The sequence below is a fragment of the Morchella sextelata genome, assembly GCF_020137385.1.
Source record: "Morchella sextelata strain SCLS chromosome Unknown scls_10, whole genome shotgun sequence".
Classification (NCBI taxonomy): Eukaryota; Fungi; Ascomycota; class Pezizomycetes; order Pezizales; family Morchellaceae; genus Morchella; species Morchella sextelata.
Window position 1 is genome coordinate 949,187 of NW_025408625.1, and position 12,186 is coordinate 961,372.

The 12,186-nt window shown below is 52.2% G+C and overlaps 5 protein-coding genes across 5 annotated transcripts; 2 read left to right on the forward strand and 3 right to left on the reverse strand.

Moving 5' to 3' along the window:
* Positions 1–946: 946 nt before the first annotated feature.
* H6S33_001230 (uncharacterized protein) lies at positions 947–2,582 on the reverse strand (the record flags this gene model as incomplete). The annotated part of the gene is made up of 5 exons (XM_044832585.1): positions 947–1,500; positions 1,594–1,658; positions 1,736–1,794; positions 1,895–2,056; positions 2,544–2,582. 5 exons carry the CDS (start codon positions 2,580–2,582, stop codon positions 947–949), a joined length of 879 nt encoding a protein of 292 aa, XP_044694197.1.
* A 771-nt stretch (positions 2,583–3,353) lies between these two features.
* On the reverse strand, positions 3,354–3,806 carry H6S33_001231 (uncharacterized protein; the record flags this gene model as incomplete). Its single annotated transcript, XM_044832586.1, has 4 exons — positions 3,354–3,423; positions 3,476–3,585; positions 3,630–3,731; positions 3,804–3,806. 4 exons carry the CDS (start codon positions 3,804–3,806, stop codon positions 3,354–3,356), a joined length of 285 nt encoding a protein of 94 aa, XP_044694198.1.
* Positions 3,807–4,715: 909 nt separating this feature from the next.
* H6S33_001232 (uncharacterized protein) lies at positions 4,716–6,201 on the forward strand (the record flags this gene model as incomplete). The annotated part of the gene is made up of 6 exons (XM_044832587.1): positions 4,716–4,875; positions 4,972–5,049; positions 5,109–5,219; positions 5,288–5,383; positions 5,449–5,554; positions 5,613–6,201. 6 exons carry the CDS (start codon positions 4,716–4,718, stop codon positions 6,199–6,201), a joined length of 1,140 nt encoding a protein of 379 aa, XP_044694199.1.
* A 2,550-nt stretch (positions 6,202–8,751) lies between these two features.
* H6S33_001233 (uncharacterized protein) lies at positions 8,752–10,310 on the reverse strand (the record flags this gene model as incomplete). Its single annotated transcript, XM_044832588.1, has 3 exons — positions 8,752–9,201; positions 9,261–10,141; positions 10,220–10,310. 3 exons carry the CDS (start codon positions 10,308–10,310, stop codon positions 8,752–8,754), a joined length of 1,422 nt encoding a protein of 473 aa, XP_044694200.1.
* Positions 10,311–11,067: 757 nt separating this feature from the next.
* On the forward strand, positions 11,068–12,055 carry H6S33_001234 (uncharacterized protein; the record flags this gene model as incomplete). The annotated part of the gene is made up of 6 exons (XM_044832589.1): positions 11,068–11,076; positions 11,141–11,222; positions 11,313–11,358; positions 11,409–11,562; positions 11,650–11,779; positions 11,883–12,055. 6 exons carry the CDS (start codon positions 11,068–11,070, stop codon positions 12,053–12,055), a joined length of 594 nt encoding a protein of 197 aa, XP_044694201.1.
* Between the last annotated feature and the right edge of the window lie 131 nt (positions 12,056–12,186).

A 12,186-nucleotide genomic window follows, 5' to 3' on the forward strand; every position in this document is an offset into this window, starting at 1 on the left:
ATAGTGCATAATTATCCACCCATAGTTAATTATCAAACCTACATATAGTGTGCTGATTACGCCTGGGGCTAACTATATACACGGATAACTCGAGTAGCATCTACTTATAATTACATTGACATCTAAGCCTAACAAGTCCAGGTAGCATAGCTATAGTGCACATGTCATCACACTTAGGAATCCAGTCCGAATCCCAAACATTGTACACCCTCCAGCTGGTGAGAGAAAGTACCCTAACTGCCACTATCAATAAGACCAACTAGCTGACCAACTACCAGTATCCACTCCCAACCCCCCAACCCCAATTTCAAAACCACCTCCCAATCTCGGAGCGCCCCCCCCAAAATCAATCTCACCGCAATTACCCCAAGCTCCGTGGAAAGCACAATCATAACAATTCTGCCTAATGCGAGCTCACGGGCACGGGACCGGCCCACCTGCACGTTCCCGAGGAAGCCCGGGCTCGGCCCTGTCTGTAGCGGGATAAGGTTTTACTTTGACGCCCCCTTCTTCCCCTTGCAATTGCCCTTGCGCCGGGGAATTATACCCTAGAGATGATGTTTTGAAGCTTAAATAGAGTGCTGGTTTGGGGGAGACGAGGACGCGTAATGAGGGTGGGTTAGGGGTGGGGGAATTGGGGTTGGGGTTGTACGTGGGTTAGGGGTGGTACCGTGGGGATGTGGCGTTTATTTTAATTACCCTGGTCCACGATGGATGCTTGGGGGAAGGGTTTTAGTAGGATTGCGGGGGGCGGTAGTGAGTACTAGTGATATTGGCCTTCCTTGGTTGTGCTTGCAAATTAGTAGGAAAATATGGCTTAATAGCTTAATAGCTTAACAGAGCTAAGGTATGAACACTCAATTCATCAACATCGATCTACAATTCACCACAATTATATACGTCTACGCCCAACCCAGCACCTACAGAAGAGACTTCCACTCTAGCTCTACGAGTCCGGGACCGTCCCCTTCTCCTCCTCAAAGATCTTCTCCACATCAATCCCCCCCAACTCCGCCTTCTCCATCACCCCCCTCGCCGCGCCCACCACCGGCGCATCCACCATCTTCCCATCCAGCGCCCAACTCCCCCTCCCCTGCTCCTCAGCCTTCCTCTCCGCCACCAGCACCCGCACCGCACCCCTCACCCTCTCCGCACTCGGCAGAAACATAGCCTGCACCCTCTCGATCTGCCCCGGATGTATAACCTGCTTCCCATTAAACCCCATCGCCGCACCCTCCTTGCACTCGCGCGCCAGGGCACCAGCCTCGCTGGTGTCCTTGTACTCCGTGCACACCAGGTCGATGGCCGACGGGATGTCGTATGCGCGGGCGGCGGCGACAATGGTCTGCCGCGCGAAGAGGAACTCGGTCAGGCTGGGGCTGCGTGTGAGGGAGAGGTCGAGCGCGAAGTCTTCGGCGGCGAAGACGAGGCCGCTGAGGCGCGGGGAGGAGGCACAGATGGAGCGAATGTCCATTATTGCGCGGGCAGACTCGATGAGGGCTGGCGTGGTGGGTGGGTGGTTAGTTACATATGTAGTTTAGAAACATGTTGGGGTGGGGGGTTGTTGGCAGAAAGTCGGGGGGCAGTAGAGACCAATGATTTTTATGCCGGTTTTGTTGGGATGGTTTGAGTGGTCGAGGACATTGGCGACAAAGGTTCTTGGTAACGCAGCACAGGGTTAGAGGCTCTCCCGGTATGTATCTTGGACATGTAGGGGAGGGGGGGCATGGCATACACATCTGCCGGGCTCTCAACTTTCGGGACCACGATTGTGTCGAGATGCGGCGCTTTGAGCTAGGGGTGCAGAAGATCATTGGTCAATCGCCCTGGTTCCCCCCTTCTCCGTTTTCTACCACGCTGTTTTAAAGTACATAGGGCGCGCGGTAAGACATACCACTTCTGTGAGATCATCGAGCGCGAGACCGGTCCCGATCGAGTTTACACGCACGGCTTGCTCGCGGATACCAGGGGCGCGGGGCAGCGACAGGATCTCGCGGATGTGCGAGCGGGCGGCGGGCTTCGAGGAGACGGTTACGGAGTCTTCCAAGTCGTAGGTCTAAGTATTTGGGACAGCAGGGGAGGATTATTTAGTTTTCAGGTTATTCTTTTTTTCCCCTCTTTTTTTTTTCTTTTCTTTTTTTTCAATTGGACATATGGTGGAGAGATCTGACATCAAGTAATAATTGAGTGTGGTGCATGAGACATCGGGTATTTTACAAGATGGGGATCTCTTGGGAAAAAGGAAAGGTGAGTCAAGTCATAATGATGAAGAGGGAGGTTTAGGTATGAGATAGGGAGATACGTATGTACTAGGTATGGAGGTGAACAGGTAATGGGTATGGGATTCCATAGAGCTGTAGCTAGAGCTCTACTATTTCCTCCCAATTGGCGTAGGGAGCTCGAGCCAAGGCAAGGCCAAAGGCTGGGCATGCAGGACGCAAAGACCACACTAAGATGCGTGGTGGTGGGATAAGGTCAAGTGAAGTGTACATCGACAAGGTAAATACCGAGGTAATGAATAAAGGAAAAGGGCCAGGTCTTACGATGCAATCAACGTTCAGCAGTCTCGACTTTTCCAACATGCGTTGGCTGGACCCGGGGACTACATCCATCCGATGCCATGGTCAGCATAAAGTGCTCAAGAAGAAAGAAAAAAGGCTTGTTCAAAATAGAGGGTTGTTTAGAAAGATGTCCGATTTAGAAGCAGAATCGAGGCAAGGTTCCGCAAAGTCTCCATGAAGCTAGGCAGACTGACAGATCTCGCTCTCTCTCTGATCTATATCCAGATTGCGAGAACAGCGGATAGATAAGCAGTGGCAAATACCCACCGTAGAGTAACGCTCGCCGTAATAATGGAGCTGCCATCGATCTTTCTTTCTTTCTCTTCTTGTAGCCTGTACGGAACCGGGAGTAATGACAGTCCGGGGAAGAGGGAAAAGAAGGTGGGGAGCGGTGTATTTAGGATGTTGTCTTAGTGCAGGGATAAGGGACAGATTTACTAAGCGTATCAGGCTTGGCAGACACTTGCCTTAGATGGGAAATAGTAATAATTTTTCCAAGTGGAGAGTGCATAAGGTTCTTCTCTTTCTGGAACAGCAGCTACGATTAAGATGGAGGCATCAGCCAGCGGCAGAGTTGTTGGGTCCGCATCAATAGAGTCAGTCAGCACTAGGTAGAGTAGCTATCAATCTAATCATCCGTTTCCAAACCGCCTGTGGGGGTAAAGGTAAGGAAGGGTACTACTCTAGGCAGTTGTGTTACTGTAGAGATACTCCCAGTGCCAAGTTTTTTGCTGGATCCTCACACCACAGCAGAGATAGATAGGCTTCTAGCCAGTCGCCAGGAGTGCTCTTCTACATTAATTGCCTCTGTGTGCTGTGATTGGCTGGCTGGACGTCGTTGCTGTTCATACTGATGAACTTACTTTAAAGATTAGTGGATGGCAGATCAGCTTTCTTGGAGTGACGTCGAGTACTTTAGTGCTTCTATTTCTAGTCCATCATCCTTGTTCCTTTCCCCTGCGGCGCCACACACACATTGCGTATGCTTCTGAACGAGCCCCACGTTTGCAACGTCGTTCACTCTCTGTCGAGCGGAGTTGTCCGTACCCGTTCCCGACAACGTGATACCTTCCCTAGGAGACGTATGCCTATCTGCAACTTGAGGAGGGTGAAAGAGGGCATCTTGTCTGAGAGTCCTCGTATCGACTGATGGGGATGGATTGCACTGGACTGGTTGGGCAGACAAAACAAAAAAAACACAGAGTTATATGCATGTACCTGGTACTTTAGGGTGGGAGGTACCATGAGTGTAAATAGAATTCCTTTGCTGACCAGCTGGTTGATTGATTGATACACACACCTTCCATCGGTGCCTGGAGGACGAGCAATGAAGGGAATGCACGTACGATTTACAGACGAGCAATATTACCACCTCCTTTGTGTGAGCGCGAGAGGTTGAGACGAAGGGAAGCAGCCCGTATGGTGTGTAGGAACATGCCTTGCTCGCGTACTATTGTGCATGCAAGTTACGCAAGCTTTCGTGTGGAACGCAGCAGAAGAGGCGGTTTTTAATTGTATCCTTCGTCATCTCTCTTAACTTTGTTTCTTTTCCTACTTCCTCTTTGCATCCTCTTCTTCCCTTTTTATACTACCACCATCAGCTTCTCGAGGCTTCTTCGTACCCCACCACCTCGCCTGGTTACTGATTCCTTTCCTATGAAAGAGTCCCTGTGATCCTGTCAAACCTTCTTCACAGTAACCTACCACTACCACCTCTCTACATCTTCAATCCGGCCGCGTCCCTGTTGTATAATAAGATCGCCTCGCTTGTTACGGAGATTTTCGCGTGGCTCTACCTTAAAATTCTACGTAATCCTCAACCCCGTCAAAAAAGGGAAAGACGAAAAAAAAACCTTTCCTCATCCCGCACTGGTTGTTTCAACATTTACTACTGCATCCCAGCACAGCAGTACTATCATCACCTAAAATACTCACTTGTTCCATCATTCTATTGCCAACAACAACCCCTTGTGGATCCCTTCCTTTTTTTCCCTGTCCTGCCCCCCCCGTCGTCGTACGTGCCTGCGGGAAAAGCAGCGAAACGTCGCTCTCGCCGGTTTTTTCTTAATCGCTGTAGACGAGCCGTCCTTCGCCACATCTTTCGATCTTCGCACTACTACTGCTACTCCACTCCCGACAGATATAAAGTAAATAATGTCCGCCGCATCGATAAAGAAAGGCCATTCTCGGACCTGGAGCTTGAGGTCGAAAAAGAACAAGGACGAAACAAGACTTAGCTCATTACCACCGGCGAAGCAGAAAAAGATGACCAAGAACGTGGATCCTACCAGAGCAATTACTGAGGATGAGCCTTGTACGTTTTGTGCACTGACGCCAGTCTAGTCCCGATTTAAAGGGTCGCTACCACTCAATTGGTTGCAATTGCTGACTTTTTGGTGCTGGATAATAGTTCAAGTAAACCAGTCTACAAACCAGTACAAGAGTCTTTCGCAACTCAAGTTTAAGGATCGCTTCGGAAATGATATCAGTATGGAAGCTCTTGGGAAACAGAAATACAATTGAAGGTTCTAACACTAAGTTTTACAGCCGATCCGGATTTGACGAACCCCACCAGACACCGCTGGGAAAGCCCGCTGGAGACAATTCGAGGGTTTGAGGCTGCAATTGATAAGGACGAGCATCGGGGGTCCTACGTAGGTATTTTATACCATTCCCTGGTCGTATCTATGAGGCGGGTTCGAACAGTTGCTAAAACATTTCAACAGAGAGAACTTCGTCTAATGCTGGCGCTGGTTATTCGTCGGATACAGTAGACAGCGTTGATGGCAATTCTTGGAGACACAATCGTCATCCGCAACAAAGTTTGTTACTCCCGCTTTCAGAACTTTCTATTTTTGGTTACTGATTTTTTTTTTTTTGCGTGCAGTGGGCTATTACCAGACGACGGGACCACGGGGACGCCCACCACCGGATTCTCTACATTACACTGGTCGCTCTGGATATTCTGAGACCCCCAGATCAGCAGTAGACGGGTACGGACACTGATTTGCTAGCCCCCGGCTGATTGTCAATTTTCTAACATGATCATAGTTACGGCGAATCTGAGATGGGCTATGGAAACATGAACAGAAGAAGATCTCCAGGATCAAATGCTGGCTATGGATACAACGGATACAACAACCCACACCCACAGGAGCGCATGGGACGACCACAGAGAAGACAAACCTACGAGTCGCAGAATTACGATGCCCCACCGAATCAGCCTTATGTGTACAATAATCAAGCTGCAAATGGGGGTGGTGAGAGCCCGGTTAATCCTGGTTCGTCATCATCGGGTGCTGGATCCGATGGGCCCGGTGGATATATTCGGGAGCCGGCGTTGCCGCCTCCGCAACCATCCTTTGGATTTCGCGATCAGGCCATGTTCGAGAGCTCTCAACAGATAACTCCGTTTGAAAACTTTGGTCCATCAGGTTCTGGTCCATCAGGTTCTGGTCCATCAGGTTCGGGCCCATCTCAGATGCCTCAAAGCATACCAACTTCGCCGTCAACGGTCCGAAAGCCAATATCGCTCGGTAGCCCCGCACCCGCACCCGCACCAGCACCAGCACCACAGCCGGAAAAACAGGAGGAAAAGAAAAGGAAGAGCTGGTTCAAGCGGAGAAGCAGTAAAGGCTAAACGTTTTGGAAAATAATGCATAATGCACGTTTTTGAATTCTATTTTTATTCTTCTGTTTATATTATTAGGGGGGGCTAGGGAGGGACTCGCTATGGGGGAAAGAAGGTTCTGTCGGGCTTTATCGATTTCGAAAATCTACCATCGATCAGTCAGTGGGGCATAAGAAAAGAACAGAGCGGGAGACCACGCTAGCTGTTTTTCTTTTGTTGTAAGTGGGCTTTCTTATAATTTTTTAGCGACGAAAAACAATGTGTACTATCGGTGGCATATCGTTTCTATCATCTTCTATACTCTTTGTTTTGAGGAATGTATAAACAAAGCAAAGAGACTTCACGATAATGATGATGCGGTCAGATTGTTTATATATGATTTCCTGTCATTCTCCTTTTTTCGGTGACTTCTTATATTTTTCTTACTACTACTCCTCCCAACCTTCTTTTTTTCTTTCTTTTTTTTTTCACGATGTCATCTTTTATGAGGTTTCTTTCTCTTGGGTTTTTTCTCTTTCCTTTGGGCAGGAACTTCTATTGGGGTAGGGGAACCTCGGCGACACATTTTTCCGGGGGTTCTCTTGATTCTTTTTCTTACGGTGTTCCTTTGGGGGTGTGGGGGATCTCCCTTAATCTTGGGGATTGTACCTGAATTCGCCTCCCCTTACTTAATACAGGTACGAGAGGGGTGGGCAAGTTCTAGCAAGAAAAAAAAGCTTAAGCAGGGGGGAAGAGCGCAAACAATGATACCTAGATGGTTACTTTTTTATCAACATTCCCCACGTGCGTGAGTTGACAATTGAATTCTTGCTGCAGATATGCTCGCTCTCTTGCCTCGTGGTGGTGGATCCGTGGGGTTAGAGTGAGGGTAAGGGAAAGTGCACTCGAATTTTATTTTTATTTATTTTTCAAAACACTCGGATAGGGTTGTTTTGAATTTTGGTGTCTCCTCCGGAATGTTTGCGCGGAGAGAGTGTCTGTGTGTGATAGTTGGGAGTCAAATCATGAGGTAGCACTCGCTCGCACTTTTATGCCCTACAGAAATAAGAATAAAGCGCGAATAGAGTCCAACATATCACGTTTCAAAATGAAGACGCGTTATATTCTTCTCGTCCAAACAACTAGGCTAGAGGTGAAGATATATGATTGGCTTTTTTTTTTACACAGCGACAAGTGAATTGCCAAACACTATCATTTCATCATGTCTCAAACCTACCCAACAAACACCGCTAGATTGGATGGTGGGTTTGGGGGGGGGGGGGGGGGGGGGGGTGGGGCATCTTGTAACAAACAGATAAGCGCCCGATAAGATAGCCGCCGTTTTGGTAATTGCGACATGGGATATCACTCGTCAGAAACCCTGACCCAGAGCCAGATAGTCCTTCATTTGTAGGTGTAGATATCGATGTCATAATCACGGCGCCTCCGCCCAAGACCGGAGCGAGTGTAGTCTCGAGTATGCACGCATCGGAGAGAAGCACAGGCTTTGGTTTGGTAGTAGGTAAATGATTATCTGTTCTCTTCCTAGCCGCTATGACTTCTCTTCTCTCCTCGTGTTTCCGCAGGGTTTTTTTTTTTTTTTTTTATCCACAGATAGCCGGCAGAAGGGGGGGGGTAAAAACTTTCATATTTTAACGCCCATAGCTATATTCCGTGATGCCATTGCTCCCTGATCACGGAATAACGTCACGTAACATTCCCCAGATAACACAACCCCGAGTCCGGCTCAGCATGGGAGCTGGCTTGGCCCGCTTTCGTAGAATCTCACAACGGACATAGGGAACACTGGACTACCGCCGAGTAGACCTGCCGTGTTATAGGGGTTATACTATAGCTAATGCAGGCTTGGTTATGTGTTGGTTCTCGGTGGTAGATACATGTAGTTGTGGATATAGAGATAGCGCGGGCTATGGTTAAACTCTTATACTCAAGGCAGAGTTCCGCGCAAGCCAATCTCAAGTACCCTATCATCCACCTGCTCCATAGTCTCGACCTACAGCTAGCCCATACCCCCAAAGCGCAGCCCCCACCCCCACAGCCACCCCGAACGTCCCCCAGTCCTTATATATCCCATTAAGACCCCGAGCATGCAGCAACAACTCCACAATATATTCCATTCCAGCCACAATGTATTATTCCAGCTACTATGTATTATTACACACCATGTACATACCTACACGTACTACATGTCCTAGTTATTTACCATTACCACCTGTGTCGATGGTATTTTTCCAGCAAGCTATTTTCCTACCCAGATGATCCCATGCCGCCCACATGCACAACACACTATATGCGAGAAAAAGAGAAAAGGAAAAAGAAAGAGAAAGTGAGATATCAAGAGAGAAAGAGAGAAAGAAAGAAACTAAAGAAAAAGAGAGCTACCTTCATTACCCCCTACTGCCATAAAACCACCATGATAATAATAATACACCCCCCGCCGTATATACAGCTAACTCCCCCCCGCCCTCCTCGCATAAGCCGCATTACTACCACCCCTCCATCAGCCCATTCCCCTTCTCCCCCACCCCCCCCCCCCACAGCCAGCCAGACAGAAGAAACTCACCTCGTATGCGCCAACAAAAACTTGACACACGTCAGCGTATACTTACACGCCCTCGTCCAGGCCTCATCCTGGTTAAACGCCAGCCTAATACAGCTATCGCCAATCTTATCCTTCACGATCCTGTAGGGCAACTTCATCTCCGCGTCCGTGTGCTCCACATACTCGCCCAGCTGGCGCAGGCACTCGAGGAACGCAACCATGGCCTGGTCGAACTTGCGGTGCATGAACATGCGGCCCAGCGGGAGGTCGCCGCTGGAGAAGAGCTCGAGAGAGGTCACTTTGGGCTCGCCGTGGCCGCTGGCGGGGTAGTCGAGGCGCTCGATACGGCTGGTGGACCCCATGGGGCGCAGCCGGTAGGTGCTGGGCGTGAAGGTCAGTTTGTCGCAGATGGTGGAGAGGAGGAGGAGTGTTTGGCCCCAGGCGGCGTTGATTTCGCTCCATCCGACCTAGTACGGGGGTACGTTAGCTGGTTTCTTATATATACTACTAGAGCGAGTGTCCATACCGGCTGCGCCTGAAGCCTCCCCAGCCTCAGCCCATTGATAGTGCCAAAATACCCATCATGGCCAATACAGAACGTATCATTATACACATTCGTCCTCTGCAGCTTCTCCAGCTGCCTCGAGTCATGATCATACTGCAAGTTCACACCATCCCGCTCATTCTGGAACTCCTCCAGTCTCGCCGCAAAGCCGTTCCTCTCGCGCCAGAACGTCTCCTCCTCGCCCTCGAGCGCGCGGGCCTCCTCCTCGAGCCCCCGGATCTCAGACTCGACGGCGGCGCGCGCGCGCTCCGTGTCGGCCAGCTCGCGCAAAGCGACCGCCTCCTCGTCCTGCAGCTGCTGCATCTCGCGCGCGGCGGCATCGCGCTCGGCCTCGGTGGGCACCTCGCTGTGCACGCGCTTGAGGAACTCGACGTAGGCGTCGCGCTCGCGCGTGGCGTTGGCGAGGCGCTTTGTGAGGCCGTCGACGAGGAGGTCGGTGCACTCGCTGCAGATGGGGTAGTCGATGTCGCTGCGGGCGCTCAGGATGTCGAAGAGGCCCGCGGAGGTGCGCATCTGGTGGCTGAGCGCGTTCTCGTCGTGCGGGATCAGGAGCTGCGGCGGGGGTGCGCCGCCGGCGTTGCGGGAGGAGGCGGAGGAGGAGGAGGACGGGGGGTGCGGGGCCGGGGCGAGCTGCGACTGCGTGAGCATGACATAGCTTTCGGCCGGGTTCTGGTAGACGGATTTGGAACGGGCGGGGGCGGTGGAGGAGCGGGTGGGGATGGTGCGCTTGTGGAGGGGGGCCGAGGCGTGCTGTGCGGCTTTGTCGTAGGTGTCGCAGCGGTCCGGGGGGAAGATGGGGGGGCCTGAGGGGGTGTCGGAGGTGGTCGGGGGGATGCCGCCGCCTGTGGGGTGTTAGTTAGTGGTCTGGTTTTGCTGGCTGAGGGGGGGGGGGGGGGGATAGAGGTGAGAGTGGAGTGGACGCTTGCCAGTGAGGAGGTTGAAGGCGGCGGGACTGAGGTCTTCGAGGGAGCTGTGCAGCTTGATGGGCTGACGGCACTTTTGGCACTTCATGGTGCTCGTTGGGTGGGTGAGTGGTGAGTGTGGTTGTGAGGGTTGAGTTTGGGGGTTGAGAGTTGGGATTAAAGATTAGAGCTGTAGAGTTTGATAAGAGCTGTGGGAGGTCGGACAGGGCCTGTTATCGGGTCTGTGGCGTGGGATGTGGCTTGGCTGTGGATCTACCCCTAGCCCTATGTAGCTGTAGCTGTAGCTGTAGCTGTAGCAGCTCTGAGTCTTGATGCTTGATGCTTGATGCGTAGAGATGTCTTTTTGATGATAGAGATGTCTGGCTGTCGATGGTTGGAGAGAGATTCTGATGGCTTGTCTTTGTGTCTCGGTTTTGCAGCCGTCGAGCAGAGAGGGGAGACGAGGTGCCATGCCACAGATTCAGTACCAGAGCTACCCACAGGCAACATACCGGACAGACCTAATCCATAGTCCCCAGTGCCCGAGAACCCCCGCTGCCTCAAGCTCTCCCCCCGCTACCTCAAGCTCTCCCCCCGGGCCGCACCCCCGCGTCCCAAAACCGTTTCCGAGTGAGAATGCGTGCCCCGGCAGCGCCAGCATATAAATAGCCCAACCCGGCCCTGCACGTGACAGCGCCCAATGCGGCTCTCTCCCGCACCAATCACACCGAGGCCGCGTCAACGTTCGTGAAGCTCTCAACGCTCTCTCTTTGAATCTCTGCTTCACAAACAACCGGACCAAACAACCAATTACTTCACAACTATACACACACCCACCTATTTACCTTCCTACGAACAACAGAACTATGGAATCCGTAATGCCCTCACCCCCCCCCCCCCAATTTCAGACAAACAGACAAGCAGACTAACGCCCTCCAGCAACGACCCCAAGAAGGAGCCCTCAGCTGGCGCCTCTCCGCGCACCCCGCAACACTCGGTTTCTTCCTCGCCTTCCGCCTGTGTACGTCCCGTCCCGTCCTCTCCCCTCCTACAACCCCCCCCCGCGCGCTCTCCTTACACTACACGCAGCGATACTAACCGCACACTGCAGCCGCGCTCCTAACCTACCTCTTCGGCCTCTGGTTCTCCTCAAACTTGTACTTCCTCTATCCGCCCTACCACAATGCTCATAACTAACCACCCACAGCGTGCTGATATTCATCATCGTGATCCTCCTCCTCGCCGCTGACTTCTACTACGTCAAGAACATTGCCGGCCGCCGCCTCGTTGGCCTGCGCTGGTGGAACGAGACCAGCGCCGACAACAGCGGCGAGAGCATCTGGGTGTTTGAAAGCCCCGACGTATTTGCCCCTCTCTTTCTCCCTTCCCGGTGGTGGTAGAGGTGAGAGTGGAGGTGGATGCTAATGGATGGTGCGGGGAAAAAAAAGGAATCCCGCCAAATCAACGCAACCGACAGCCGCTTCTTCTGGCTCTCGCTGTACATCGTGCCGCTGCTGTGGGTGCTTCTGGCCGTCGTGGCGGTGGTCAGGTTTGAGTTTATTTGGTTGTCGCTTGTTGGTTTGTGCACCCCTTCCCCAATTCTCCACCCTCCCCACTCTCCCCACACCCCACACCCCACACCCCTTCACCCCCCATAGACACACACTAACACACCAAACAGTAATCGCAGTGATCCTCTGCGTCACCAACGGCGTCGCCTTCTCGCGCGCCGACAAGTTCGGCAACGCCTCGACGTTCGCGGGGCGCGCGCTCAACACCACGGGCGGTGGGCTGGCGAGGCAGTTTGCGGGGAGTGTGGCGAGCCGGGTGTTTTTCTCGGGGGGGAGGAATTAGTGCTTTTGAATGCGGCCCGGGAGGAGTAGGCGTGAAAGGATGGGTGTAGGGGGTGGGGAACGGGAAGGGGGGGAGGGAAGAACGGGGAACGGCAGAACGGGGAGCGGCAGAACGGGGGAGGGATGGGGGGG